The sequence below is a fragment of the Syngnathus scovelli genome, chromosome 10, assembly GCF_024217435.2.
Source record: "Syngnathus scovelli strain Florida chromosome 10, RoL_Ssco_1.2, whole genome shotgun sequence".
In the NCBI taxonomy this organism is placed as follows: domain Eukaryota; kingdom Metazoa; phylum Chordata; class Actinopteri; order Syngnathiformes; family Syngnathidae; genus Syngnathus; species Syngnathus scovelli.
Window position 1 is genome coordinate 4,595,937 of NC_090856.1, and position 26,645 is coordinate 4,622,581.

Consider the following 26,645-nt stretch of genomic DNA (forward strand, 5'->3'; position numbering starts at 1 on the left):
TGCCCTTCTTGAAATGACCTGAACCACCAAACAAGGGAGAAAGTGCTCAAAATAATACATTTTTAAAAGGCATCTCTATTGATCCCATGGCGTCCCAGCTTTTTGGGTTTTTATTTTGTGTAGTCAGACCATCGCACTCGGATGAAACGCATATTTGATGAGTTTCAAACTCCACGCATGGCTTGGAAGCGTCCTTTGGCTGCTGTTGATTACATTTTCGGAATCCTTAATTAGACAAAACGCAGAGAGAGGGGCTTATTAAAAATACCGTCTAGTCACCCATGAATCCCACGGGAATAATTAATCACGTTTGTCCCTGAGAGCTTTTATTTTGGAGGAAAAGGAATCAAGTTTACTTTGAGCGTAAAGGCCACGATGGAAAGCGACGAGAGACGAGCTGAAGTTGAATACGCTTGTCTGCCGGGCACCAACAAGGTCAATTAAAGAGCAGTAAAATCAAGTCAACCTTGAACAAAGAGAGCGATAAAACCCGCTTTGCTAAGACATGTCATTCGAATCAATTATAGTGGATTACAGGTCAATAACAATGTAATTGTCATTGCAAAAGTGCACCCCCCCCCCCCTTCCCTCCAAGGTGCAGGTTGAGCGGGCTAATTGGGCAAAAAGGCAGAAAAAGGATACGCTCTTGGATAATTGCAGGCATATTTTATTAAATTGGCTTGTGGCTAAAAACACAGATGAGCAACGGCGAGGGGGTCGTCGGGTGTGTTAAAAAAAAAAATGCGGTTTGAGGTTTTTGTGGTTAGGAGCGCTGATGGCGACTCCGCAGCTGAGTGACCTGCATACGACACACACGGGCACTAAAAGGCAATCGACAAATGCACTCGGCCATTTGTCATCCGTCGCCTGATTGAAGGGCTAGATTACCTGATGGTGGAGGGTGGGGGCGGAGCTTCGAGGGCAAGACAGAGGCCAGGGGGGAGAGAAATTATGGAGGACGCTAAAGGCTCAGCCGCGATGGTGATTGGTTGCAGTCGTGTTTTATGGTTTGTATATTTAATTTCTCACAATTGAGCATACTGAATGCGATTCAAATATGGTAGCAGTAAGAAAAAGAAATCTTTCAAAAGGTCAAAACGACAAGATCAGACCTTGAGTTGTTTTGTGTTTTCACGCATGCTCAAATTATTTCTTATAAATGCAGTTGAAAGTCAGCTTGAGCACATTTGGCTCGCCGTTTATTGACGTTTCCATCTGGAGTGCGAGCACAATATGTGCAGTAGACAAAAGCCTTTTTTTTTCTTCCTCTCTCCCCCCCCACAAATAAAATAACCGACATAATGCCTTGTGGCATGTCTAGCAAACAAAGAGGACAGAAGGGGAGCTGTAGCGTCAAATCTTATACAGATAAAATTTGATGAATTTTGCTTCTAACGATAACAATGAAACCGACTGACATTTGAAATCGACTATCGGGCCGTTCTTGCTCGAGTAACTCACCGTCTCGTGATATTACCGCTAAATATCATCATCGGATTTTTTTGTTGTTATTTATTTCATGCTAGTTTCACAACATACGTCAAATATTGTCTTCTCGCTACGCCCACTTCAGAAGTAAACAGTGATAACTAATTAAGCCACTGATGGATTAACTGCGCCGCGTTGAGCGAGCGCCTCATTAAGGAAGTGCGCAAAAATGACAGGGGGGGAGCGACAGATGATGGGGAAATTAAAAGAATGAAATGTTATGCTTTGGAAGAAGGCCAGCGCTAATGTGACTTGGACATGCTTTTAGAGTTGATGAGATATAGTATCGCAAAAAAAAAAGAAAATTATTCTGCCAAAGATATTTCAAGGCGCCGGCCGCGTCGATTTTAATGATGCAAGCGAAATACGATTTACAGCTTGTGTTCTACTTTTCCCGAAAGTGGCTCCACTATGTTAGGTTGAGTAGCTAAAAAGGGATTCGTCACGTTGTCGACATCCCACCGACAATCCGCCGACTGCCGCGCGCGCTCTTCGTTTATTGTGTGACTTACAGTGCAAATGGCGAGATGAGGGCAGCAAAGTGATGACAGGACGGAGACGTTATGGATGTCCGCAGCGGGCGTTAATGCACTTAATGCACCACGAGAGGCAGAAATGGACTTTGATGGATGACGCCAATGAAACAGAACACGAGTCGTCTGTTGCGTTCAATCCCGTTCCGCCGTCCCAATCCGGCATGTTTCCTCTCAGCTCGTTGTAGCCTAGCTGGATGACACACACAAACATGGAGTCAATATCATTTAACGCTTTCCTCCACAACTGACCTCCATTCCTCATCCCCGCCACCTCTTGAGGTTGCCTCCCATCAACTCTCACGGCAGATCACGTCATCTGCAAACATCATAGTCCGCTGAGACTCCTGTCCGACCTCGTCTGCCAATCTGCCCATCACCTCGGCGAATAAGACCGGGCCCGCATCTTTCATCCCGTCACCTCTTTTACCTTGTCACTCCAGCAGCACACCTCGACTTCGACTGTTGTGAAGAAAGCCTTTTTTTTTTTTTCATTAAATGTTTTATATGATGAAATGAGGAGCTAATGGGCAACTTGAGCAAACTGGTTGTCTGAGGCTGAAACGTCTTTTAAAATTATGTATAGTACACACACACACATACACGCAAACTCTGTCAACACACTTATTTAAATTACGGACCGAGCCGAGCAGTCGCGGCGTCCATATGGTCGCCTCCAGCTTTTCCGACTCTAATGATGTCATTGGAGAATAAATGTCAAGATTCGCAGGGGAAAGGAAGAGAGTCTCACGGAGGTTTGTGCTTTCTTTAGGGAGTTTTTTTTTTCTTTCTTCTCCCTAAGCTTCTACCAACATGGAGGTAAATGTAACAAAGCTAGTAATTTTCTGCATTGCAAATGAGGTAATTATTCATAATCCTTGAAATGATGCTATGTTCCGTACAAGTGGGAAGCTGGAAAATTCCAAAGTCTGACTCAGAGGAAGAACATTTGAAAGCCACCCAAGTCGCAAATCCCACTGGAGGCAAAATGATCAAATAAACGGAGGTTAGAGGACGATTTAACAACAAAAGAAGCAGTCCTTCTTCTTGCTGAGCTTCTCAAGTCAAACACAATTCTATAAAAGAGCATTAGCACAAATAAGCCATATTTTTTATTTTTTTTTATAAATAATACGTCAGGCTCTCTTGCACTCTCGCAAGTGCACGCCTCCAAACTCAATTACCGGCGAAGTTGCGAGCGAGTGTCGGCCGCCCAAGTAATACATCAATGTCGCGCGGCGGCCATATCTACCGGTGGAATATCATTTTCTCATGTTCTCTTCAAATCAGTTCCCAAACAGGTAAAATGAAAACAAACTGCTATTTCTGCCAGCCACGGCCCATTTAACAAGGTTCTGAATGGGAACGCTGATTGAAAAAAAAAATGAGAGAAAAAGAAGGTGATCCTCAACCTAGATAGAAGAAGAGAAAGTTGATTTTCGCTCCGTGGCATGCCAAACATGGTTTTACAGATTCAAAAGCTCTGAACGACCAACGGGTGGATTCAGTCGGCCATTTTGCCACATGAAAAACTCAAATCCGAGCAGGTATTTCCGAGCGCTGCCAAGCAGCAGCTTCAAAGTAATAAACGAGACGAGGGGCGATGCCTCCGGACACGTTTCCCTGCCAGAAAAGACCAATAGACTCCTGGCAAAGTTGACGTCTGCAGCCGGCTGCCAGGTTGTGTAAACGTATGCTAATGACGGCTAGCGAGAGCGCTCTAATGAGCCTTTATCCCCGCCCCCTGCCACCTTTCCCTGATTAATAGGCCTCCAGGAAAAAAAAAAAAAAAGGCAGCCGACAGCCTCGCAGTGATAGACTTCTTTTAAAGTGAAGAGAGCTATTTTTTGTCTCCACTTAAAATCCCCTCCATGAAAGCCAGCTAGGAAAAAGCTTTCCATTTTTGAGCCTACTCACAGCAGGGATTTTTTTTTTTTTCTTTCTTTTCTCAAGAGCCGATGGTGCTATATTCCACGCTCCTCGGAGCTACAAATGTTGCATTCGTGTACTTAAATGAGGCGGGGAGGATGAAAAGCGTTCGAGCATAAACAACATATTTGGTTCGCTTTAATGCGGCGGGGCAAACACCTCACGCTAGGCTATTATGTGCGGAGGGGGAAAAAAAAAATGCTAAATGGGGTGAAACGCACAGTAGAGAGAGGTCGCGTGCGCATACGCGATTAAAACAATGTTGATTTGACACAAAGTGCCGGAAGGTTGTGTGGAGTTAACAAGGCGGTACACACACATGCACACACACATCCCCCCACTGTACTGGACTACAAAGAACAGACGTAGTCCCACATGAATTGTGGATTGTCTTCACCAAAGTCTCTTTGTCTTTCACCTTTGCCTCTTCTTCCCCAAACTAAATCAAGAATGCACGTTTTCTTCTTGAACCGGCTTCCAGTTTGAAGCTTGAGCGTGAAAAGGTTGACGGGAGGCGGGTTGAGGGGGGCACGTGGGAAGAGGGGGGGGGGGTTGTCCAATGTCTGCTGTTGGACTAACTCAATCGCAAGGAACACAACAGAGCCCCAGGCTGATTTCCAAAAGGCAAATTGTCATTCCGAGCAGCAAGGCACCTGTCTGCTGGAGTTCATCTCCGGTGCTGTGTTCTCAAGAGACGAGGGAGAGGGGGGTGCTTCAGAAGACCACATGAAGATGGTGGGCAGAACAATGAGGAGGGAATGAAAGTGAAATAGAATTGAAATGGAAAAATCCGTTCCCGCTGCCATTCACACAGCCACTCGATATAAAACCTGATTGTGAGGGGAGCGAGACCTTTTGGACCCAGAAGGTGCATTTAAAATGGTTTTCTCCACATGCATCCTCCACCTCGCTCCTAACCTTCAAGAAGCGGTCCAATTACAAAGCTGTCGAGACAGATTAAAGCGGCAGCCCATTTGACGGAAGCTCAACACACTGTGCGCTACATCTCGCCCCTTCAAGAACGCTCGTGCAGAAAACAAGTAAGCTGACACGCAAGTACCTCCGCGCATCTGTCAGCGGTACTTGACCTCGTCAGACACCCGCCGGCACGCTGATTGTCAGCGCGAGGGGCAAGCCAACATGAAAGCCATTGCCGGGCTCTTTTTAATTGCGGCAGAGTCAAAGTAGTTGGCGTCTGTCAGATTGCAAGAGGTGAAGATGAAGCGTGCAATCCCCAAAAGAAAATCTTTTTCTGTCATTAAATGCGTTCAAAGCCGAGGTGGTAATGAAAGCGTCTTTGGATGCATAGCGTCGTCATCTCTGTCCAACGGAATTTTACCAACAGATGATGATGCTCAAAAGCTTCACCCAAGACTAATTTGTTTGACGGCCAAAACTTATCGAAATGCAATTTCATGCTTGAGTGTTTTGTCGCTGATATTGGCGTGTATCGCTGACATTTCCATTTGATTTTCTGAAAAACAATACGGACATAATAACAACATCACAGAACTGATAATTAACTGGCTGCAATTTTTGACTGATTGGTGGCTTTCAGAGTTCTTATAAAATACCCGTTTAATCCACCTTGGTAAACATTTAGGTGTTTTCTTTCTCAGTTGGAAACCTGCGTTTTGCGCCGTAGTGGGTGTGAACACAGCCAACTTGTTTACTGGCTTTCATTGACCCGAAAATACAGCCCATAAAATAAAACTCCAAGTTGTTTTTTACTCACCACAAACTCCAGAGGGGAGCATCTGCCTGTTTAGCAGCTAAATGTTCGCTAATTAGTCGCTAATATACGCAACATCTGCCTGTTGCGGCTGCTCATGGATAACAACGGGAAAATCATATCAGGTTGTTAATGTCATGCTTTTTTTTTTTACACCATAGTTATTTGTGACTGACCTTTTCTTCATCTGCAGAAGAAGATGATGATAATGTGTCTGCTACGTCGGAGTCACCAAAGTTATGACTTGGAACTACCTTGGAAACTTATGAAAGTCTTTGACTTTAGTTGGACTTGAACTCCATGAGCTTTGACAAATCCTGTTTCTGTCTGAAAATATTTTCAAGAGCGTCTGCTATTCATTTTGAAGGAAGAGTTATTTTTGCACTCGAACCTGGCAGCCCACCGCTATGCTGTAAAGCGGAGTGCAGAGGCCACTGTGTGAAAAGCATCATGGAGGGAGATGTGAAGATTATCTAAATTGGACTCAACCATTATATATGGGCAAGGTAAGAGACACAAGACAAAGATGGCTGAGCTAATTTCGATAAGATAGTCAAACTTAAGTTAAGCTTTATGTTGGTTTTTCTACCACAAAAAAAAATCCAAAACATAAAAAAAAAAAAAAAAGTTCTTAATACCTTGGTGGTGCGCCTCGCCACCTTTTACAAGGCGACAAGAAAGTGATCTCACAGACAGAGAATCACATCCATCCCTCACGGTGAGTGAATAAATTACAAGTGATTGTGCTTTGTAATGAAGGCAGCGGTGCATATTGAGCAAACGTGCTGCTTTTTAATGATTTAATTAAAGAGCCTCACTCAAACTGGAGCGGAAAATTTCAACACGGAGCTGAGCAAGACCGAGAGAGGGGGGGAAAAAAAAAACACAACAATCCTGTGTTAATTTCTACGATGGTTTGGCAGATGCGCTTCACGTTTTTTTTTTTTTCTTCTCTCTCTCTCTGTCTCTCTCTCTCTTTCTCCATGTTTTCCTTTTCCCCACTCCACAATTGGCTCATTTACCCATCGGGATGCTCTAATTCTCCCACGTACACTTTAGACCAGAATGCCATCTGTGGCTTTAGGCAGCTGAGCTCGTGCTTAATCATAAGACAGATTGACTAAATCCAATTTCAATATGTGTAGTCGTGTTCCAAACAGCAATCCTGAAGTTAAACATCTTTTTCTGGTCGTTTATACTACTTTTTGAAGCGACGTCACTGAAAATCCGTGTCTCTCTCACCAACACACAATTGCCTTAAATAGTATGCCACCATCGTGTGGCCAACAGTGGAATTACACTCAAAATCAACAGCTCACAACAGACGTTATAAATGTAGTGTACAAATAAACAAACCCGAAACCCGCAATAGATTTTTGTTTTTAGCAGTTTGGATAGATTTCACCAGACAAAAGCCAATTTTGGTGCCTTCCACAACGGTGGCTCCACTATAATTAGTTGTTGTACGGCAACAATCACTTTTATTCACAATGCAGCAGCACAAAGGTCATCTTGTCAAGGCAAAAATCTAATTATTACCAGTCAAGGTCCCAATTTGACTCTGAAAAACTCTTCTCCACCTAGCCAAGCAGAATGTAATGTAATTTCTTCGCACTTCAGGAAAGAAGAGGCTACGAAGAGGAATTTGGATGAAGAAAAAAAACTCAAGGATCTCGCCATACAAGAGAAGAAAAGTCTCTGAGAGCATCAGCAAAAGCTAGAGAGGTCTGAAAAGAAATATTGACCATGAGAAACAAACTCCCCCCCCCACACACACACACACACACACACACACAATGCAAGCAAATACTTTAAATAGTCACTGAATCTAGTCGTACAAATCCATTGAAAAAGAACAACAGCATTGGTTTAATTGTCTGTTATTATTTCAATCTAAACAATTAATCGGGACAACAGATAAAAATCGATCAGATATCTACGAATATTTCCAGCAGCCAAAGACAGAAATTTTGATGGCGTCAAATCATGCTTGCTATTAAAATTGTTATTTGAGTTTATATCATATATTTGTTGTTTTAGCGGCCTTCACAGCAGTCATTCTTAAACTGTATGTCTTAAATCCTAACAGAAAACATCTTTACAGTCTATGTGAAGGAAATCTTGAAATCACATTACTGTGACAATTAAGAAGAGGGTGAATAGTAAACATCACCATTGGAGACAATCGCAATTATCTAAGAAAAGAGTTCAGGGAGAGTTTACGGTGTTGCCAATCAAAAATAATTACAGCAGCTATTTTGTCTTTAAGTTTGGCATAAAATAAAACACCCTCTAGGACCTCTATGACTCTTGTTAATATATACCTTATTTCAGACATATAATACAGTGCACAGAGCTTTTGTTGTTGAAACAGTTGCCTAGCAACTTACCTGGGTTATGAGTTTCCTATTGATGGCGAAAAAAAAAAAAATATTGAGAGGACTGCACATCTTCGAACTATTGAAGGATCCTTGCTTTTCAACACACACACAGACCTTCCCCTGCAGGAACATTGGAATATATTAGCAATTTTGTTTATTGTTGTTATGGAACTTAATAAACAACATTTCACTTTTCTGGAGAATACCCACGCAGGCACGGGGGGAATATGCAAATTCCACACAGGAAGGCCGGAGTCGGAATCGATCCCAGCAACTCTGAATTATGAGGCGGACGTGGTAACCGGCCACAGCTTTAATACAATTTAAAGGTATAAGTTATGTATTATTCATGAGGATTCACTACATAACGGCTTTATGGCTTATTTCAGTGAGGCTGCAATTTTAAAGACGTCATGAAGCTGCTGTGCAAGCAAGTGTATGCAAAACCAGCTAAATAACCCGAGTGAACTCCCATAAACATGGAGAAGATTCATTTTAGCAAGAAAAAGTTGTTCACTAGAAATAAAATGCTAAAAAAAAGTGACTCCATTTTGATTAGCGTTTTCAGTCCTTCTTTTACAAGGCAATACAAAGTACTTGACAATATAAATATCACTCACCCCAGCTGTTGAATCCAATGAGCCTGTTTTAGAAGAAAGTACAAAAATAGTTTTTAGATGAATAAACATAGTCAAACAATTAAATACTCAAGTAAAGTACTCTTATTTGAAGTCTACGGAAAGATGCTACATGTTTAGCATTACGCCCAGCTGGTTACGTTGTGCTTCATTTGCAAATGTTTAAGAAAGTTACCTTTTCGATTCCTTTTTGTTTTTCATTTTGTACTGTTGTTAGGAGAGAAGCAAACAATTCGCGTCCTTAAAATACTACTGTTAAACTTTTGACACATACGCTCACGCTAGTCAAAGACGCCATTACGTATTTTGTAATGGCGGGCTTACGTATTTTGTAATGGCGGCACCCGACGCCCATCTAGTGGTAGCGAATTGTAACGGCAAGTGACAGTGTCTGTCGTAAAAATTAAAAATACGACACCGTATTGCTTGACGGCAGATAGTGCCACAAGCCCACAACCAACATGGCTGATTCATTGATATGCGGCGATACTCAATGTAGGTATGTAAATAAAAATCACACGTACAAAAGTATTAGGATGGAAAAATAACGTGAAATCGGGATAATTTGCAGGGTGAGTTCAGTCCTAAATAGAGATGTGAAGCAGTTTGGAAAGAAGTTCATGTTTGACAGCAACGAGGAGACGTGCTGGAACTCCGACCAGGCAAGTCTTTCTATCTGATCAATCAGTTAGTCAGTCTTGCATGTTGATTCTTTTTTTAATTTTATTTTTATTTCAATAGGGTGACTGTCAGTGGTTGATTTTGGACTTCCCCCAATCGGTTAGATTGTCTGAATTTAAAGTTCAGTTCCAGGGAGGCTTTTCAGCCAAAACATGCAGGCTGGAAGGTAAAGTAGCATCTATGCTCAGATTTATTTTTTATTTTTTGGTTTGTTTAATCGCCATATATTTTACGAACAATGGGAACTATATGGAAAAACTAGCTTTTTTATTTTGTATCCCTTCCCTGCTTGTTTAGTTTTCTCTTTCCTGTTGTTCTCTGCAGGTTCTTCCGCAGATGGAGACTTCACAACGATCAGTCATTTTTACCCAGAGGACAACAACTCTCTTCAGATATCCTTTATTTTAAATTTATAATAAGCGCCTAATAATATTGTTACTGAGTGTTTGTCATCGCAACTGATGATTGCTTTATGACTAAAAAGCAAAAAATGATCTTTCCTTAACTCCACACCCACTGCTTTCCCATACAGGAGTCGGCCGCCGTGACCAGAATAAAAATAACATTTGAGCACAGCACTGACTTTTTCGGGAGGATTATTGTTTATACTTTGGACATCCTCGGGGAGAAATCCACATGACTGAGAAGAACCATGCAGGACATCAGAAGATGAATGTGCTGCCACAGCATAAATGGACTGGAATGCTTTTTTTATTTTTACAAAATTGACACTGCAACCGGTGCTAATGATTCTCTCTCAGAAAACCTCGACGATACCGATACTATGTATCGATACCACTAGTAGTTTTGATACATAAAATTTCCCCCCCAAAAAAGTTGTGAACGAAGACTCATGTCACTTCAACCATGAATTCCTCTCAAATGCCCACAAAGTATATAATTATTATTCTAGCAAAGCACAGCATAAAAAAATACATTTATTTCAAGTCGTTTGTATTCATTCTTGCTGATCTACAGCCAAACTAAATAATCTTGCTTCACAGTTGGCAAAAAAAAAACTTTTTTTTCATGATACTGCCTTGCATTAAAAAAAAAGTAGTCTCAGTATCACTGTAATTTATCGGCATGCTGGTTTGTAGAGTCTTAGAATATGGTCCTCCAAAACCTTCTGAACTACAATACACAGAAAAAAGAAAATACTGTGTTAAAATAAGCACGTAACTGTGAGAAGGTGTCAAGCAGAAAGGTTCTAATTACTCTTTTTGTATCCAAGGGCAACAGCCAAGGCCATTGCACTGTAGCCAGAATCGGACTCTGTGGTCATGTCGGCTCCTTTGGCTCCAAAAGAACAAAATGATCACTTAGTGTAACGAAGGAGACAAATATATAATAATTAAATCAACATACCCAAGAGCACCTCGACGCATTTAACGTGATTTCCTCGAACGGCATACAGAAGTGGAGTTCCTCCATTCTGCAATCAATCGGAGGAAGAATGTTCAAGAGTAAATTGATTTGTTCTCACACTATTTTGAAGACTTTAAACTAGTTATTTAACAAAAATAACAGCTGATGGGGATTTAATCCGCCCAACAGCGGCAAATTGCAGCTCCTACACAAAAAGTAACCCACCCAGTCATAGGTGTTGACATCAACCCCACGTCTGAGGAGCGCCTCGATGATGTCCACGTAGCCTCCGGAACTAGCCAGTGTCAGCGCACTTTCACGGTCCCTCGCAACTATTTCAGGGTCCGCGCCCTGAGTCAAAACGGCATCCATGAGTGATTATCCCGATAAACCTTCTTCCGCTCTAACCTTTTCCAAGAGTAGGTCCACCACTGTTTTCTCTCCAAACGCCGCTGCCCACATAAGTGGTGTGAAACCCCGGTCATCCTGTTTGCTCAGGAGTGAGATATCTGTAAAACAAATTAGAATTTGGGACTAATAAACTCAAAATTCATCAATTCTGGGCAAACTGCTGCAGCCTGAAGATTTTGTGCTGACAATCTACTTTTGTCAGTTCAGCCTCACCTTTACTTAGTTGTACTGCTACTTGTAAGACCTCACCCTGGGCAGCCAGCTGATGTATGGACAGGGCTTATAACAGGAAAGAGAAATAAATACATACAATCAAGCAATGGGGGGGAGATCGTAAAAACTTACAATCTAATTTCGCCGGGCGCACATTAACTTCATTTCCACGCTGTCTGTTTGTGAGCGTGTCCGAATGGTTGAAGAGACACTCTTCGTCTGCATCAGCAATCTCTAAAAGACACAAGGCCGTTTAAGTTTAACATAGCTAAGTACTGAATATTAATATTAATCTAAAAACTAGTGTGTTTGTTTTAAAATGAAGTCTGGTGAAGTATAGTAAGAAATATACTGAAGCACATGCTTTGTTCCTCTTCTCACCTCTGTACTCAAATGATTTTTCACTTGATGAAAGAAAATTTTGGTCCTCCTCTCCTCCTGCATCCATTATCACCGCTGTAAGGAAAAAGTGGCGTGCATAAAAAAAGTTGAAATTCAGTCACAATGACTCACCACACCCAATGTACTTCCTTGTAGTCAGCAAGGAGTAGCAAAATAAATGTTATCATTCGAAGCACTAAAAATATCAAAACAAATTACTAAAAAAAAAAAAAAAAAGCCTTACTATACATAGTCTTTTTAAAAAAACTTACAATAAATGGCCTTTTTTTTTTACTAATAAAAGCTTTCCTATACATGTTCTTTTTTTTAACTAAAAAAAGCTATACGTGGTTATTATTTTACAAAGTAAAAAGCCTCACTAAACCGCATAAGATGCTATCAGATGATTTTGTGTGTCCGGTGTGTACTCTGTGTGTTAACAAGAAAAACGCAAAAACAGGCTAGTGACAGAATTGACGTGCATTATTAATATTTGTCGCATGTGCACCAGAACATAAATGCTTATTAACACACGAGTATTGTAAAATATATTTTACTCACCTAAATTGGGAACGGCATTGCACTCAGTGGGAGCAGTGATGCTCACTTCCTAACTTTCGCTTCTTTGGTTCTGACATGTTTAGTATCGCAGGGTAAATTTCTTCTTCGTCTCCTCTTGTCCGGAGCAGCTTCCTTGATCAACAGTAATAGTAGAACACTAGCTCCCTCTAGTGTTTAAGTGCAATACACTCAGGTAAAAATTGAAGAGCAGGCTATATTCGATTCTCAATCAAATTTCTTGCGGGTCAGTTATATTTTTTTTAAAACATTTTTTTTTATACATTTTTAAAATAAAAGCACTATTTTTATATAATTTTTTTTATGCCTGTACTTCATGTTTAAAAGAAAAGCCTTACTTTAATTGTCCTTTTTAATAACAAGTCATCAATATAAATACAATCACCCAGCAAGAACATAAAATCACAGTCATTAATCCAAATAAATAATACAATCAAACATACAACACAATAAATGAAGAATTTGCAAGCATAGCAAACGATACAGAGCTAAAAAAAAAGAAAAGATTTTTGGGTTGTTGACAGGGGCCACTATGATGATGCAGCTAATCAAAAACAATTTGTTAATAAATAAAATCCTAATCAACCGTGTCCCAAGTGAAGGTGCTGTGACAAGACCATCTGTGCAAGATTGTGCTCTGAAGAACCTCTGGAAAAATCTTCTCAATTTATCATTTGTCTAGCTTAAGAGGTTCGAATTTAGTAGAAATCTGTCAAAATATACACCAGAACTTTGACAAAACAGAAATAAAATTGCTACTTCAAAGCAAAACGACAGACTTTTCAGAAATCCTCCATGTTGTTATGATTTTTCCCATGTCAAAATCAACCTAGCAAGAGCGCTAATAAAAACATCAGTCGCATCATCAGCCTGCAAAAAAACATCCTCATTTTGACTCTCATACCGGACTGTCATTAGAGGGTGTGTTGAGGGGGGTGGTGGAGAGCAAGGCATGCTGGGAAGAAACACCCTCCGTGACCTTTGGGATGATCAGGTGCACTTTCTGGTCCCTTCTTCTCCACTCCGAGTACACCTTACAGTGGAAGCGCAGGCACACCTGCACACAGACATTATCATTATTCGAATTCATATCTATAATAATAAAACACCAGAATTCATATAATTGCAACAGTAGTGAGAATAAGGGCTGATGATTACCATAGTCCAGAGTATGTAGATGGTGAAGAGGATGAGGGTGAGGGAGATGAGACCCGTATTCTGCAGCAAGCTGCCAAGCTGGAGGTCATCTTTGACGCCCTTTAGGCACAACCAACCCGAAAAGGTGGCCAGCGGCGTAACGAACAGGAAGCAGATGATATCGCAGAACAGCAACCTCCTCTCCTCGTGTAAGTTCTTGTCGTGCAGCCACTGTGCAGGAAAATTTGTACCACCTTAGCTTAGCTAGCATATTAGCATGATATGGTTGATAAAGTGTTTACCTCTGTGAAAGACCTGAGTCTGCGTTGGACGCTGAATTGGGCGTTGCACAGCTCGCAGTAGTTAGTATTGGAGGAAGACAACCAGAGCTCCAAGCAGCTCTTGTGCACCGTGGCCAACGTGCCGGTGCAGTCGCACGGGGACAGCAGGCTTTCCGCGGAGCCTCCCTCGTGGCAGATTCGACAAATGGGACTATCGCTGGACAATGAGTGTGAGTGAGTTGTGACTCATCGAAAGTCAATATCCAAGATTGTTTTTCCGTTCATACCTTGGTAGGGGTTTGATCGCAGAGGAGAGTAAGTGTTCATCAAAGGTCATGACCTGCACAGAGCACTCGCTGCCTCCTCCTTCTTCCGCCACACTGGTGACTTTTACACAGTCACACAGGTCGCCAGGCTGGTGGCAGCAAACGCCCGTCGTCATGCTTAATGAGTGGCGTCACAGGTGTCAAGTTTGGACCAAAGAGCAGCAATTCCTGCAAAAGACAAGTTGATTCATGTAAACGTGCCTACGTGCAAAAAGTGGAAGTGCTAAGAGGTGTGTGTAGCAGACTGATAAACAGCTGGCCACACCACGATAACCCCAACATGAAGATAAGATGCAGACCGATGACGACAACAGCCCCCATAGACCATGTCCCGTTGTTCATAAAAAAGAAATGCTCTCTAATCCTGTGGATTAAAATGTGATGTTTTTCCCAAGCATGGCAGATGGTGTACAAAAACACCACTGAGGATTTGAATCACTCAATAATATGGTGGTGATGATGAATTAGGTGGATATTAAAAATCTACACACCGCTCATCAAATGCCAGGTTTTATCATAGGTGTTTATTTATGTCACTTCTTGAAAAATTTAAATTAAGTCAGTTGTCACAGTTCAGGTGGAAAATGGTTTTGTCTCATTTCTTTATTTCACAAAAATTGGACAATTTTAAATAAAAAAATGTAAATTCATTGCTTATCAGTAATTATCAATTAATTGGATTATATATTAGTTGCTGAAGAATCACTGCCCCGCTAATTCAAAATTAATAGAAAAAAGACAGTTGGTTAAAAGTAAAAAAAAAGGTATTGTGGTGGTGAAACAACAAACATTTTTCGTTGTTTTATTTTAAAACATAAAATTATACATTTATAAATATCCTAGGCCAAAACAAATTCCTTTTATTATCTTATTCATTTACACAATTAAGCTTTAAGATTTCTAGAAGAGCTCTACAACCGACAAAAAAAATGCAATTTGTGCAAGCAAGACTTTACTATTCAAGTCAAAGTAAAAAAATAAAAATAAATAAATCTTTATCCTGACACTTTTGTGTTTCCATTACCAACATCACACAAAACAAACTAAAAACACTTACCCCCTTTAATCTTTAATCCACAAACCTTGGCCGGAAAACAACCTGAACGAAATGCCAGCGAGTTTGACAATATATGCGACTGCTACAGGAAGAAACGCCGGCCGGTTCGACTTCCACTTTCCTCACTTGGTTTAGACATCGTACAGGCGGGGCTTGCATTACAAGTTTACCTTGGAAACTCGCCGGAGTTGCTGCGAAGAATGCAAAACGCATCGGTATTAACTCGGACCACGTGACACTATGGATGACGTAATCACGCACTGTCATAAGAAGACAAAAGACATCCTCCTTTTCCATGAGCGAAATAGGGAGCAAGAATATTTCTGAAGATTAAATAGTGACTCATCTTAGTGCTTTTTCCGTAACTGACAGGAACATGATTACATTATAAAAAAAAATAAAAATACCTGAAAATTTGACCTGCTTTAATATTCACTCCCTCGTGATAAAAAACACTCTCCATGACGTCATGCAATATACTAAATTTTGCTATTAAACCACCGTCTGGCATCATAACCAGGCCTTAACTAGGAACCCATCAGAGTAATGCATATGGATTTTTTTTAAACACTAGAGGTAACATTTTTTTATTTTAAATAACATTTAAAGTAAATGTTGCGTCATAGCAGCAAGGAATAGTTCCTGTAAACTACGTCACTCTTGTAAACTCCCAACTCTGTTCAATTTTGCCGGGAAACGCTGAATAACGGACAAAAACGGCTCCAAAAATACATTTGACGTGAGCTTTATTGACGCATCAGCAAATTTCACAAGAAATATCTGACACAAATAAGTCACACAAATCCTTCCCTGCACTGGTCAAACAATTACTGGATGTTGCTCAAGAGTGCGTGTGATTCATCATACCATTGAAATGCAGCATTCACCATTGAAATGTTATCAGATGGAATAAATGTAAAATAAAAAAATAAGAAAAAAAAACTATTGAAATGATTGGACATGCATAAGCATAATAGCCGGTCCATTGTAAGCTTTTTAACATGAAATCACTTGTCTTGCTTTGGTGTGTGCTTGGAAAAACTGGATGGCTTGTGAGTCAAGACGGTAACGGTTGCTCTGTTACCGAGCATCGTGTCTTCTCTGAGACATCGAGTAGAAGTCCACACCTCCAATGTCTGGGAATCGAGAAACTTTTACATCCCCTCACCGTCGCTCTCAAAGCGACTGGGTCAATGGGAATGGGATTGAAGTCGAAGTGAGAGGGAAGAAAAAGAAGGGGAGAAAAAAAAAAAAGAAGAGTTCACAAGCTCTGGCAGCACGCCATTTTATTCCCCCTCTGTCCGTCGGTGGTGGGTGGCACACTGATGTCCACAACGTTGTTGCCCGGAGAGTCATCGTGCATCGATCTGTCCGATATTTGCTTCTGGGACACGATGCGGTAGATTTCTGCCAGGGAGGAAGACATATTTAAATAATAATAATAATAATAATAAATTAAAAAATAACTCTCTCCTCCTTACCTGTGAGGATGTTTTTGAAGGCTTCTTCCACATTTGTGGAGTCCAAGGCAGAGGTCTCGATGAATGACAGCGTATGTTTTTCTGTCATGTAAAAAGCAACACAGAGAATGGTTTACATCTTGAAAGAATATTTTCATTCAATTTTTGGTCAAACTCCAAATATTTGCAGACAGTACATGAAATGGGTCAACATTTTAGAGGACTGAAAACAACTCTTTGGACTTCATCTCAGTCATAAAGAAGTCAAATTGATTTAACTCAAATATTTTAATTAATCACAGATTAATCAGTTATTAAAAAAAAAATTCCACCCAATGCCTATTTTTACTCTTTTTTTTTTTTCACAGTTAGACAACTTAGGTGAAAAGCGGTTAAACTTGATCGAGGTGAATTTACCAGCGAAGGCCCGCGCTTCATCGGTGGGCACGGCCCTGAGGTGTCGCAGGTCGCTCTTGTTCCCCACCAGCATGATGACAATGTTGTTGTCGGCGTGGTCCCTCAGCTCCTTCAGCCAGCGCTCCACGTTCTCGTACGTCAAGTGCTTAGCGATGTCGTACACCAACAGAGCGCCCACCGCTCCCCGGTAGTACCTGACGCCGTAAACACAGTCAGCTCTTTCACTCGCAAACGTACCGGGCCAAGCTGGAAACTCGGGAAGCACTCACGCCGAGGTGATGGCTCGGTAGCGTTCCTGTCCGGCCGTATCCCAAATCTGAGCCTTGATGGTCTTGCCGTCCACTTGCAAGCTGCGGGTAGCGAACTCTACCCCGATGGTGCTCTTGCTCTCCAGGTTGAACTCATTTCTGGTGAAGCGTGACAACAAGTTGCTCTTGCCCACTCCGGAGTCTCCAATTAGCACAACTGTTAAAGAAAAAAAAAGGACAATTTTTTTTTTTTTTGTTGCTGTGGTCACTTTGCTTTGGCGCCGCCCAGTGGACGTTTGGTAGAGCATAATTGCTACCTTGAGGCGGCACCAATTACTACCATTAGATGAATTCGTGGATAAAAAAAACAAATAGGTGTGTGTTCATTGTTATAGTTTATTTTAAAAGCCCATGCACCTCAAAAGGTTCATTATAATTATATAATTTGAACAATTAAATTAGCTCGGGTTGACTAAAGCTCACTATTACGTGTTTTGCCCCTATTGCAAGTTCACTGACGTCATGCAGAGTGCCGACTTATTGTGATCCAGCAGCGTCTCCGTTTGCTAGCTACTAGCTGTTTCCCAGAACGCTTGACTCCACGGCCTCTAAGGCAATGTTAGTCTAAGTATGTTATGTTAAAATATAACATGGAGTATTTTTTTTCTAACGTTGGGCAACTTGTGTTTTCCCGTTCCTCAGGGAGCTAACTTTAGCATTACCGTTGTTTTGTGGTACTTCCTCATGTTAAGGGCTAATAACGAGCGCCAGCGTCGAAGGTTAATGTTTTTCCGTTCCCTGAGGGTCTTACCTTTGAATAAATAATCGTATTCATCATCTCGGTTTCCCATTTTTTTCTTTTCCTGTGGAAACTGCGGTCTGGCTGTTAGTTTTCCAAATATTGCCCAACAGTCAAACTCCGCCTTCAAGCAGGAAAATGAGTGCGTCACCAATACGGGACGTGACTTTCGACCAATTAGAATCGGGATGTCTGTGATTGACAGTTGTGTCGGCGAATCGGATGCTCGTAGAGAAGTCATGGGACGAATCTACGCTGGAAGACGCCATTGCACCGAATCCATGACCCACTTTGTTACATTAAAATTTATTCGTCACCCATTTTCAATCCTGCTTTTCATCAATGTATTATATTACATTACTTACAAATATATGTTATACACACGATTAAATGTTTGTGTGTATATGCTATTTCTTTCTTTGAAAAAGCATATTAAGAGTTTGGCAATGTAAAAAAAATAATTGGATTTTGATCATTTTATTGTAAACAATCAGTTTTGAAAACTTCAACAACAAAAGTGGCAACTATAAGCAATGAGTGCTCAATAAATACATAATGACAATATTTTATAAATATATTTGGCATGATGCAAAAAGAGGCATGGGGGAGTCACTAATACTGCTTGACTGCATTTAGATTGTTTGGTCTGCGCTGAAATGCTCCATGATGGCGGTTCAGTCAACATTCAACGCGTATCATCGATGACAGGAGGGGGGAAAAAAAGTGCTTGTCCCAGGAGACCTAAGTGTGGAGGATGAGGATGAAGGTCGGCGATGATAAAGGTCACAGGTTCTGGCAGCACTGCACTCTGGGCCCCTTGTGGCCGTCGCTGGTGGGCGGCACGCTGATGTCCACCACGTTGTTGCCCGGCGACTCATCGTGTGCGGACCGCTCGGCCATCTGCTTCTGGGAGACGATGCGGTAGATTTCTGCGGCCCAAGAAAAAAAAAAACTGCTATACTTGTGTCTCCATTTGAAAAAAGATAAGATTTTCCACAAATAATGCCAGGAGGTGAGAATGTGAAAGGCTAAAGAAAATGCAAAAAATATTATATTTGTAAAATGGAGCTTTACCTGTTAATATGTTCTTGAAGGCCTCTTCTACATTTGTGGAGTCCAGCGCTGATGTCTCAATAAATGACAGTGTGTTCTTTTCTGTTCAGGAAGAACATTCAAAGTCATCATTTATTACTATTATTATTACAGTGCAATTGTTTTGTATTGTGTGCAAGGATGTGAATATACCAGCAAAGGCCCGCGCTTCATCAGTAGGCACGGCCCTGAGGTGTCGCAGGTCGCTCTTGTTCCCCACCAGCATGATGACAATGTTGTTGTCAGCGTGGTCCCTCAGCTCCTTCAGCCAGCGCTCCACGTTCTCGTACGTCAGGTGCTTGGCGATGTCGTACACCAGTAGAGCGCCCACCGCTCCCCGGTAGTACCTGACGACGTAAACACAGTCAGCTCCTTCGCTCGCAAACGTATCGGGCCAAGATGCAAAGTCGGGAAACACTCACGCCGAGGTGATGGCTCGGTAGCGTTCCTGTCCGGCTGTGTCCCAAATCTGAGCCTTGATGGTCTTGCCGTCCACCTGCAGGCTGCGGGTGGCGAACTCCACCCCGATGGTGCTCTTGCTCTCCAGGTTGAACTCATTTCTAGTGAAGCGTGACAACAAGTTGCTCTTGCCCACTCCGGAGTCTCCAATTAGCACAACTGTTAAAGGAAAAAAAGGACCATTTTTATTTTTTTGCTGTGGTCACTTATGTATAATAGAAAACATTTTGCTTTGGCGCCGCCCAGTGGACGTTTGGTAGAGCATAATTGCAACCATTTTTTTGTTTAATTAAGGTCTGTTTAATTAGGACATTTTCACAAATATATTTAGTACAGCACAATTCAAAACACAAGATTTCAGATTTCCATTTGTCAATTTTTCTTTGGCAATTTCAGGTTAGTTCTGCGTATTTTAGTGACCACTTTTTTCCCTTTCATTAATTCTAATCCAGATGATTTAATTGCTTGTGTTTGTTTAAAAAATACATAAGAATTCATTGTAATAAAAATCGCATATGACATTATTTTTCAAAAGGGTTCAGCACTGTAAGAGATAGATATAAACTTAATTAAACCCATCGTGGAAAGTGCCACCTAGGTGTACGTAGTCTCAGTGACTCACTGGAACTTTTGGCACCTGAAACTTTCCCTCAACTCCTTTTCGCCTCGGGCAATACAAACGTTCGTGTCAATTTACAAAGCTGTCAACTTACCAAAATCACATAAATCTTTTTGCTGCGGTTAATAGGTGTTGTGCACCTATAGAGCTGTTTAGCGTGTTTATTTTTGCCTTCCACATCGTGGAAATTATGAGAAAACGAATAAAAATGTGTTGATTCGGGAAATTGATGAATTGGATCAGTCTTAGCAATTAGCTTGCTTGATTATATCACGATGTAAAATGTGCAAATAAGAACGACACACTGTAGTTCTATGCAAATATAGTGACTTAAGAAGTTAATAGTCGTTTAAATAATGTTTCAACGAGATGACATGTTTGACAATAGGGTTTAAGAGGTCGTAAAAAAAAATTCCAGAGCCTCTAGCTAGCTTTAGCTGATGCCCCTAGCACTAGTTGCCTGATGCTAATTAGCACACGTGCTAATCGTTTTATGTCGCTTATCAAAGTAGGTACAGAGAAGCAATTTTTACCTTTAAATAGGAAATCATATTCGTCGTCTCTGTTCGCCATGTTTTCATTAACGGCCTGTCAGTCAGTCAGTCAGTCAGTCAGTCTTCCAGTCGAGCAAGGACGCAAGGCAATGACGTCACCTCTCCGTCACCACCCGGAAACATGCAGTGACGTCAGTATCACGTGATATGCAGTGCAAAGCGGATGCGCCTTCCGTCATCAACCAATTAGACAACGTGTTCAATTTGAGCAACATATGATTAAAAGGGCTATTGAGAAATTTAGGATTTGTTTAAAAAAAAATAAAGAAACATTTTTGAAAAACTGAATTATTTGAAATTGATATTTAAAAAATGTATAGTTGATATTTATTGCAGCAATTGTGATCAACATAAATAGACGTTCCTGTTTGCAATGATTTTTTTGTTTTAATTGAAATAGAAATATCAAAATATATATTCTAAAAATCTTCCAATCAATTAATGAAAATATCAATAATACTAAAAGTGGTAACAAGACAATTACTAAGCATTTTTGACTGATTTAATAAAATGGGGGGGAAATGGAAATGTGTTACATTAGTTTGTCACTTAATCTTATGAATGAAGACGATGATGATCAGTTTTAAAATTTTAAATATGACAGAATAAAGAAATTATGCTAATTTATTATTTTTGACAATTACTAACTGAAAAAAAAGAAAAGCACGTCATTAAATATGACATAATGATGATTGAGCACGTTGTACAAAGTTACTATAATGTGCTGCAACAATTTATGGAGGCAATCATATTTCCATTCCTACAATCTAGACTCAAACATTCCGTGCATTTATGCATTTGTGTGAAAAATTTAATTCAAGAAATCATTTTATCATTTAAATGTGTAATGTTGATGTCTCCATGGACAAGAAAAGCGAGTACGTCCAGTTTCACTTGTTCTTCAACTTGTTCTTCAACTTTCTGACCTGAAGCAGGTGCTTTCCAGCCTTTGGAAAGAGGCCAGAGGGACGTGTTCAAACACACACGCACCCTCCCTGGAACAATCTATATCTTTGGTGACTGGAGTGCCAGGCTCTTACTCAAATCGAGGACATGCTCTGGAGTTAAAGGTGCTGAAGACTATTCACTATGAACAAGCGACAAGGGCGGCCCTTCATCGTGATGCCACACTTATATCATGAAGGATACCTGGAGAAGAGGTCTTTTAAAGACAAGGTCAGTGGAGTAACCATATAAAATGTTTTGGTTCATTTTTTACTTCAAGTCAGTGGGTCACGTACTTTTGGTTATTTTGAAATCACTGCATGTAAACCTGCTGTAGTTTATGTTTTCAAATGTACGTGTTTTTTTTCAAGTCAAAGTCAAATATTTGTTTTTTGTTTACATCAAGAAGTGGTGGCAAGTACATGTGGGTGCCAAAGAAATATAGTAGTAGTGATTCATTGGCTTACAGTTCGTTGTTCGAACATCATCCATTTGAAAAAATAAATAAAATAAACAGTTGTCTATCAACTCTTTTATACGTTCAAATTGCCATTATTGCCAATCTCTCTCAAAAGTCAAAGAAACCTCAGCGTTAGAAACTATTCCCGAGCCTCTGTCGGCTTCCACAATTGTGTTTAATATTATATTTGGCTTTTTGTGTACTATTTCTGTCGGGGTGTGTGTTTGTGACAAATCCACAAACGAGTATAGAGCAACAAAGGTGATGGTGGTGCAAGAAACAGAAGCGGGATTGCAACACGGGCCGATATACGCAATTCTATTGCAGTGTAGCAAAAACAATTAAACGTCAATTATCTACACACACTCATATTAACTAATGTGCAAATGACCAAGGAAACACGGCAACAAAATGGCACCTTTGTACAGGCCATTACATTTAAAGAAAGAATATCAAATATGTAGAATAGAGATGAAATGCTAACAATGAAGCTAATAGCTAAGGATTGCCATCTTCCAGCTACTATTTGCTAAATAATTTAGCTCTAACACGCTAACAGTTGACACTATCAAGATAAAAAAAATTTAGAACAATAATCGCTCAGATGGATCAATATGAATTTAACCTCATACTTTTTACGTAAGATACAATTTAAAATTATAAGAACATTTCAACATATGAAGCCTTTAAACTGCTATAAAAATAAACAGTACTGTACAGACCAGTTTTATCCCAAGATAGCATCTTGGAATCAAACTGGTCTGACTATCTAGTCTGAGACTTGGAATGTATCCAACCCGACTTGGCAGCTTGAGTAGTATCTGTGGAAATATTCTGATAATTCACACGCAATTACAACCTATCCTTTTACTCTGAACATATGATTATATTAATTGGCTTGTTTAATTAGGGAACATTTCTTTGTATCATTTTTACATAATCGTCTCATGTTATCTAACCGTATTTTCCCCTGCGTGTTCCTTGTAGAAATCTCGCAAGCTTTGGACTTGTCTGTGTGGCAACACGCTTTACTTCTTTAACGACAGGAGGGACAATGACGTAAGCAATGTGAATTTAAACTCATTGAGAATAGTACATGATTTCACGATAAACGGATGGTTCCGAGATTCTGATGTGTGTGTGGTTCTTTCAACAGTACATTGAAAAAGTGGAACTCAGCGGGCCGATCACGATAACAGACGATAATACAATGGATTACAAATTGGACGCAGCCAGACTGAACCTGCAGACCAAAGACAGCGACATCAAATTCTCCGTAAGAAAATAGTCCTTGAACACACACACACACACCAGTTCATTCCGTGACAAAGAACTATTTTTTTCCCAGGCTCCGACTGCAGAGGCACGAGAACTTTGGAAGGGCTTAATTCAATCTGTGTCTGAGGTTTGTTTCACTTGTGTAAATCACATTTCAGATTATTATATCACATGAAATTACAATCTATTTTATTATAGCTGTCAGTGCCGTCAATGCTGAACCTGTTGCCGGGCCAGATGGTCATGCTGGAGGAGGTGGTGAAAAAGGAGAAGGAGCGAGTCCGAAATGCGCAACAATGTTCTCCAACGAAAGACTTGGAGTCTGCAAAGGAAATGCCAGAGTGAGTACACTGCATATATTCATTGTCACGACACGGAAAATTGACTGGCCTGTGACAGGTTAATCATTTACTATAGGTAAAGGTGTGTGTGATGAATCTGTCAACACACAATGGTGTCATTAACTTAGGAAAACTCCCCGACATATGTTCCGCATGTACATCCTGGAATAGGAACTGACTAAACTTGTTTTTATGTTGTATGTTTTGCGACATACTGGAAGTTAGTACCTGCATGAGTGATTTAAACCTTTTGGTTTTAACGACAGTAACAGGTTGAAATGCTAATTGTTAGCATATTAGCATTGGGTTCTCATTAGCTGCTGTATCTTATGGATGTCAAATGCTAAAAATGTTTAATTTCGCTTATCACCATAGTTGTTTCCACCCGGTGACCCGAACGGAGGCAGAAGTTCTTCTGGAACGTCAGGCCAGCCGAGGAAACATGCTGCTGAGGCCCAACAGGGACAGCACCGGCTTTGCTATCAGCACCAGGGAAGAGATGAATGAGTAAGCAGGCACTGATGCCAAATCAGGGACATATTTTAAAAACACACATCTCAAATCAATTGAGTGTAACCTCATTTTTTTTTTACATCAGACCTATCTTCAAACATTTCCGGGTGAGCCGCAGGCAGGATGAGGGCTTCACCATCGATGTGCACGATCCTGTAAGTAGAAACCTGGCATCAGTAATGAAGAATAATGAAGGCCATTTATGACCATTGTTTGAAATGGGCGTTGGACCGCATGCCGTTGGATAAATAATAAAAGTGAAAGTCACATTCTTTGTGTGTGCGTGTAGGTTTCGTGTGCTTCACTACACGAGATCGTCGAGTACTTCTCAGAAGCTACAAATGGAGCTCTGATCCCGCTGACCAGGGAGGAAACCTACGAGCAAAACATCTGTAGGAACTTTTTAATCTTTTTTATGGGCGTCGTTGGCTTCTTTTTATGACTTTTTCTTGATTTTGGTTTGTGCAGCTTACGTTAGTGTGGATCATGAAAATGGAGAGAAGAGGGTGCGTGGAGCTTCTATGCTCACGCATTTTACGTTGCCATCTCAACAGGCTAAACAAGGTACAAACACACCCAGTTTCTCACCAAAAAAGATTAAAAAAAAATTGAAAAACATTTTTTTTTTCTGAAGAATCCTATTATGAGCCTCTTTTTTTTAAAATATATATTACTGTATACACCTCGGGAAAAATCTAGGAAACAATAAAAAAAAAAAAGCCCATAAAAACAAAAGTCACAACAAAATTTTAGCTTTATAAATAGAAATATTTTCAAACATGTTTTGTGTGTTGGGCGACACAAAAGATAAATAATCTGGTTTTGCAAAATCTACAGCATAGTGCAAAACGCATTTACGAGAGCCTTAAGAGAAGATTGTTGGAGTTGTCACTAATTTACAGATTTAAAAAATAATGACACCTTTCTGTTGTTATTTGCAGCTTTGCCAAGAGTGCCGAGTGAAGACTGGGATGATAATCTCTACGTAAATGACACGAGTGAGTATTATCATCTTGTGTTTGTCTCCAACAGGCACGGCATCGTTATTGGGTTCTTAGTGACTCATTGTTGTCACGCTTTGCAGATCACAAAGATTCCACAGTTGAGCGGCTGCCTGGTGAGTCTCTTTTGTCACGATTTTTTTTCTCATGGAACTTTTTTTTTTTGTTTGGGAAAATTTGTATTGGCTGGCCTTTGCAACATTCCATCCCTCCCCCAATTGTTCGCTGGCGTCAGGCCTCTAAAATACATAACATTGACAGACAAATTAAAAATATCTCTGTATATGACGGAGTGTAGTTTTATAGAATCTATTAGAACAAATCATATTTTCAGCCTGTATTTAAATGTGATTTTCTGTCTACGCAGAACCGGACAACAAAGCAACCGAGAAATCGAAAAAAATTCCTACGCCTACTCCTCGCAAGTTTGCGCCAACTCCCGCCGCCACCAAGTCCAGGCACAGCAGGGATTCCAGGATGAGGAACCTTACAGACCCCCACGGCCCGAGTACGTCATTCTTTTTTGATTGTAATTTGCATGCTAGTTAGAGTGCAAATTATTTTAAATCCCAAGTCCAATTAAAGTATTGGAATGACTGCTCATTATGATAAACAAGTGACGAGTGTTGGTGTACTTGTTCCTGCAGCCATATCGGAACTCAAGCTGAAGCTGGAGAAGAGGGCCAAGTGTGTCGACTGACCCAGGCGATCGCCGCTACCAATTAATGTGAACGTCTTTGGCAATAAATCTGTCGCCATGACGACCTTCTGCACTTTCCCACCCTTCCCTCTGATTTTGATATGAATTGTACGTACAAATGTGAGCGTGGGCACAGATGTACATAGAGGCCATATATATTTTGACTGTAGATTTGTACTGAATGTAAATTGTTTGACTTGATGTCAATAAAAGTTATTAATAATTATTTGATTTTGTGTTTGCTTTCTCACACACAGTTAAATTTAGAGTTCAAAGTTAAGCATAATGACTTTAATTACCAATACAAGACAACAATAGGGAGTGAGGCACACACAATGAAGAACTATTGCATGACTAAAAATACATTTCTGACGTTTGCAGAAGTTTTTTTAAAATCTATTTTGTGTCATTGAGTATTGTTTAACCTGGGCAAAGTATTTTGTGGGCGGGGCTAAATAAAAAATAGAGGCGCTCTCTGCAAAAAAGATTTCCAGAACATTCAACAGATGTTTTATTTTTTTTTTTTTAAATCTTTATGCCTCTTTATTACCTGATAGGTAATACATGGTGATTTTTTTTTTTTTTGGTGTAACGTGTATTACCATATATTCTTTCATATTTTTA

At 40.4% G+C, this 26,645-nt stretch overlaps 7 protein-coding genes across 9 annotated transcripts in view; 2 read left to right on the plus strand and 5 right to left on the minus strand.

Moving 5' to 3' along the window:
• Nucleotides 1-9,095, minus strand: part of ncanb (neurocan b) — a 62,384-nt gene extending 53,289 nt beyond the window's left edge. The window contains exons 1-5 of the mRNA XM_049726817.2: nucleotides 8,877-9,095; nucleotides 8,684-8,706; nucleotides 8,274-8,374; nucleotides 8,073-8,183; nucleotides 2,001-2,214 (exon numbers count right to left, since the gene is read on the minus strand). The gene's annotated coding sequence lies outside the window, so the exon portion shown is untranslated. The remainder of the gene's footprint in view (nucleotides 1-2,000; nucleotides 2,215-8,072; nucleotides 8,184-8,273; nucleotides 8,375-8,683; nucleotides 8,707-8,876) is intronic.
• Nucleotides 9,065-10,329, plus strand: nr2c2ap (nuclear receptor 2C2-associated protein). Of its 2 annotated transcripts, none has more exons than XM_049726986.2 (5): nucleotides 9,065-9,200; nucleotides 9,273-9,363; nucleotides 9,443-9,548; nucleotides 9,707-9,774; nucleotides 9,900-10,329. In XM_049726986.2, exons 1-5 carry the CDS (start codon nucleotides 9,163-9,165, stop codon nucleotides 10,020-10,022), a joined length of 426 nt encoding a protein of 141 aa, XP_049582943.1. In that variant the 5' UTR covers nucleotides 9,065-9,162; the 3' UTR covers nucleotides 10,023-10,329. The 2 variants fall into 2 exon arrangements, with proteins under 2 accessions (XP_049582943.1, XP_049582950.1); XM_049726993.2 differs by having other exon boundaries at nucleotides 9,103-9,196.
• Nucleotides 10,301-12,474, minus strand: rfxank (regulatory factor X-associated ankyrin-containing protein). The gene is made up of 9 exons (XM_049726915.1): nucleotides 12,317-12,474; nucleotides 11,756-11,830; nucleotides 11,507-11,608; nucleotides 11,375-11,440; nucleotides 11,159-11,259; nucleotides 10,976-11,101; nucleotides 10,751-10,817; nucleotides 10,601-10,681; nucleotides 10,301-10,516 (listed from the first exon to the last, which is right to left on the minus strand). The coding sequence occupies exons 2-9, from the start codon at nucleotides 11,820-11,822 to the stop codon at nucleotides 10,461-10,463; spliced, it is 666 nt and encodes a 221-aa protein (XP_049582872.1). The 5' UTR covers nucleotides 11,823-11,830; nucleotides 12,317-12,474; the 3' UTR covers nucleotides 10,301-10,460.
• A 198-nt stretch (nucleotides 12,475-12,672) lies between these two features.
• On the minus strand, nucleotides 12,673-15,358 carry LOC125972877 (E3 ubiquitin-protein ligase MARCHF2). Its single transcript, XM_049726904.2, has 5 exons — nucleotides 15,136-15,358; nucleotides 14,040-14,246; nucleotides 13,774-13,969; nucleotides 13,493-13,702; nucleotides 12,673-13,391 (listed from the first exon to the last, which is right to left on the minus strand). Exons 2-5 carry the CDS (start codon nucleotides 14,192-14,194, stop codon nucleotides 13,233-13,235), a joined length of 720 nt encoding a protein of 239 aa, XP_049582861.1. The 5' UTR covers nucleotides 14,195-14,246; nucleotides 15,136-15,358; the 3' UTR covers nucleotides 12,673-13,232.
• Nucleotides 15,359-15,864: 506 nt separating this feature from the next.
• LOC125972892 (ras-related protein Rab-11B) lies at nucleotides 15,865-18,222 on the minus strand. Its single transcript, XM_049726928.1, has 5 exons — nucleotides 18,072-18,222; nucleotides 17,282-17,477; nucleotides 17,013-17,206; nucleotides 16,617-16,697; nucleotides 15,865-16,542 (listed from the first exon to the last, which is right to left on the minus strand). Exons 1-5 carry the CDS (start codon nucleotides 18,109-18,111, stop codon nucleotides 16,397-16,399), a joined length of 657 nt encoding a protein of 218 aa, XP_049582885.1. The 5' UTR covers nucleotides 18,112-18,222; the 3' UTR covers nucleotides 15,865-16,396.
• A 298-nt stretch (nucleotides 18,223-18,520) lies between these two features.
• On the minus strand, nucleotides 18,521-20,919 carry LOC125972899 (ras-related protein Rab-11B). The gene is made up of 5 exons (XM_049726942.1): nucleotides 20,763-20,919; nucleotides 19,574-19,769; nucleotides 19,305-19,498; nucleotides 19,134-19,214; nucleotides 18,521-18,988 (listed from the first exon to the last, which is right to left on the minus strand). The coding sequence occupies exons 1-5, from the start codon at nucleotides 20,800-20,802 to the stop codon at nucleotides 18,843-18,845; spliced, it is 657 nt and encodes a 218-aa protein (XP_049582899.1). The 5' UTR covers nucleotides 20,803-20,919; the 3' UTR covers nucleotides 18,521-18,842.
• An 856-nt stretch (nucleotides 20,920-21,775) lies between these two features.
• Nucleotides 21,776-26,247, plus strand: LOC125972863 (signal-transducing adaptor protein 1). 2 transcript variants are annotated; one of them, XM_049726885.2, is made up of 13 exons: nucleotides 21,776-21,959; nucleotides 23,176-23,247; nucleotides 23,345-23,464; nucleotides 23,537-23,593; nucleotides 23,665-23,807; nucleotides 24,183-24,314; nucleotides 24,406-24,475; nucleotides 24,610-24,712; nucleotides 24,789-24,884; nucleotides 25,262-25,318; nucleotides 25,405-25,437; nucleotides 25,689-25,850; nucleotides 25,969-26,247. In XM_049726885.2, the coding sequence occupies exons 1-13, from the start codon at nucleotides 21,873-21,875 to the stop codon at nucleotides 26,019-26,021; spliced, it is 1,185 nt and encodes a 394-aa protein (XP_049582842.1). In that variant the 5' UTR covers nucleotides 21,776-21,872; the 3' UTR covers nucleotides 26,022-26,247. The 2 variants fall into 2 exon arrangements, with proteins under 2 accessions (XP_049582842.1, XP_049582849.1); XM_049726892.2 differs by having other exon boundaries at nucleotides 21,779-21,959; nucleotides 25,689-25,829.
• The last annotated feature ends 398 nt before the right edge of the window (nucleotides 26,248-26,645 follow it).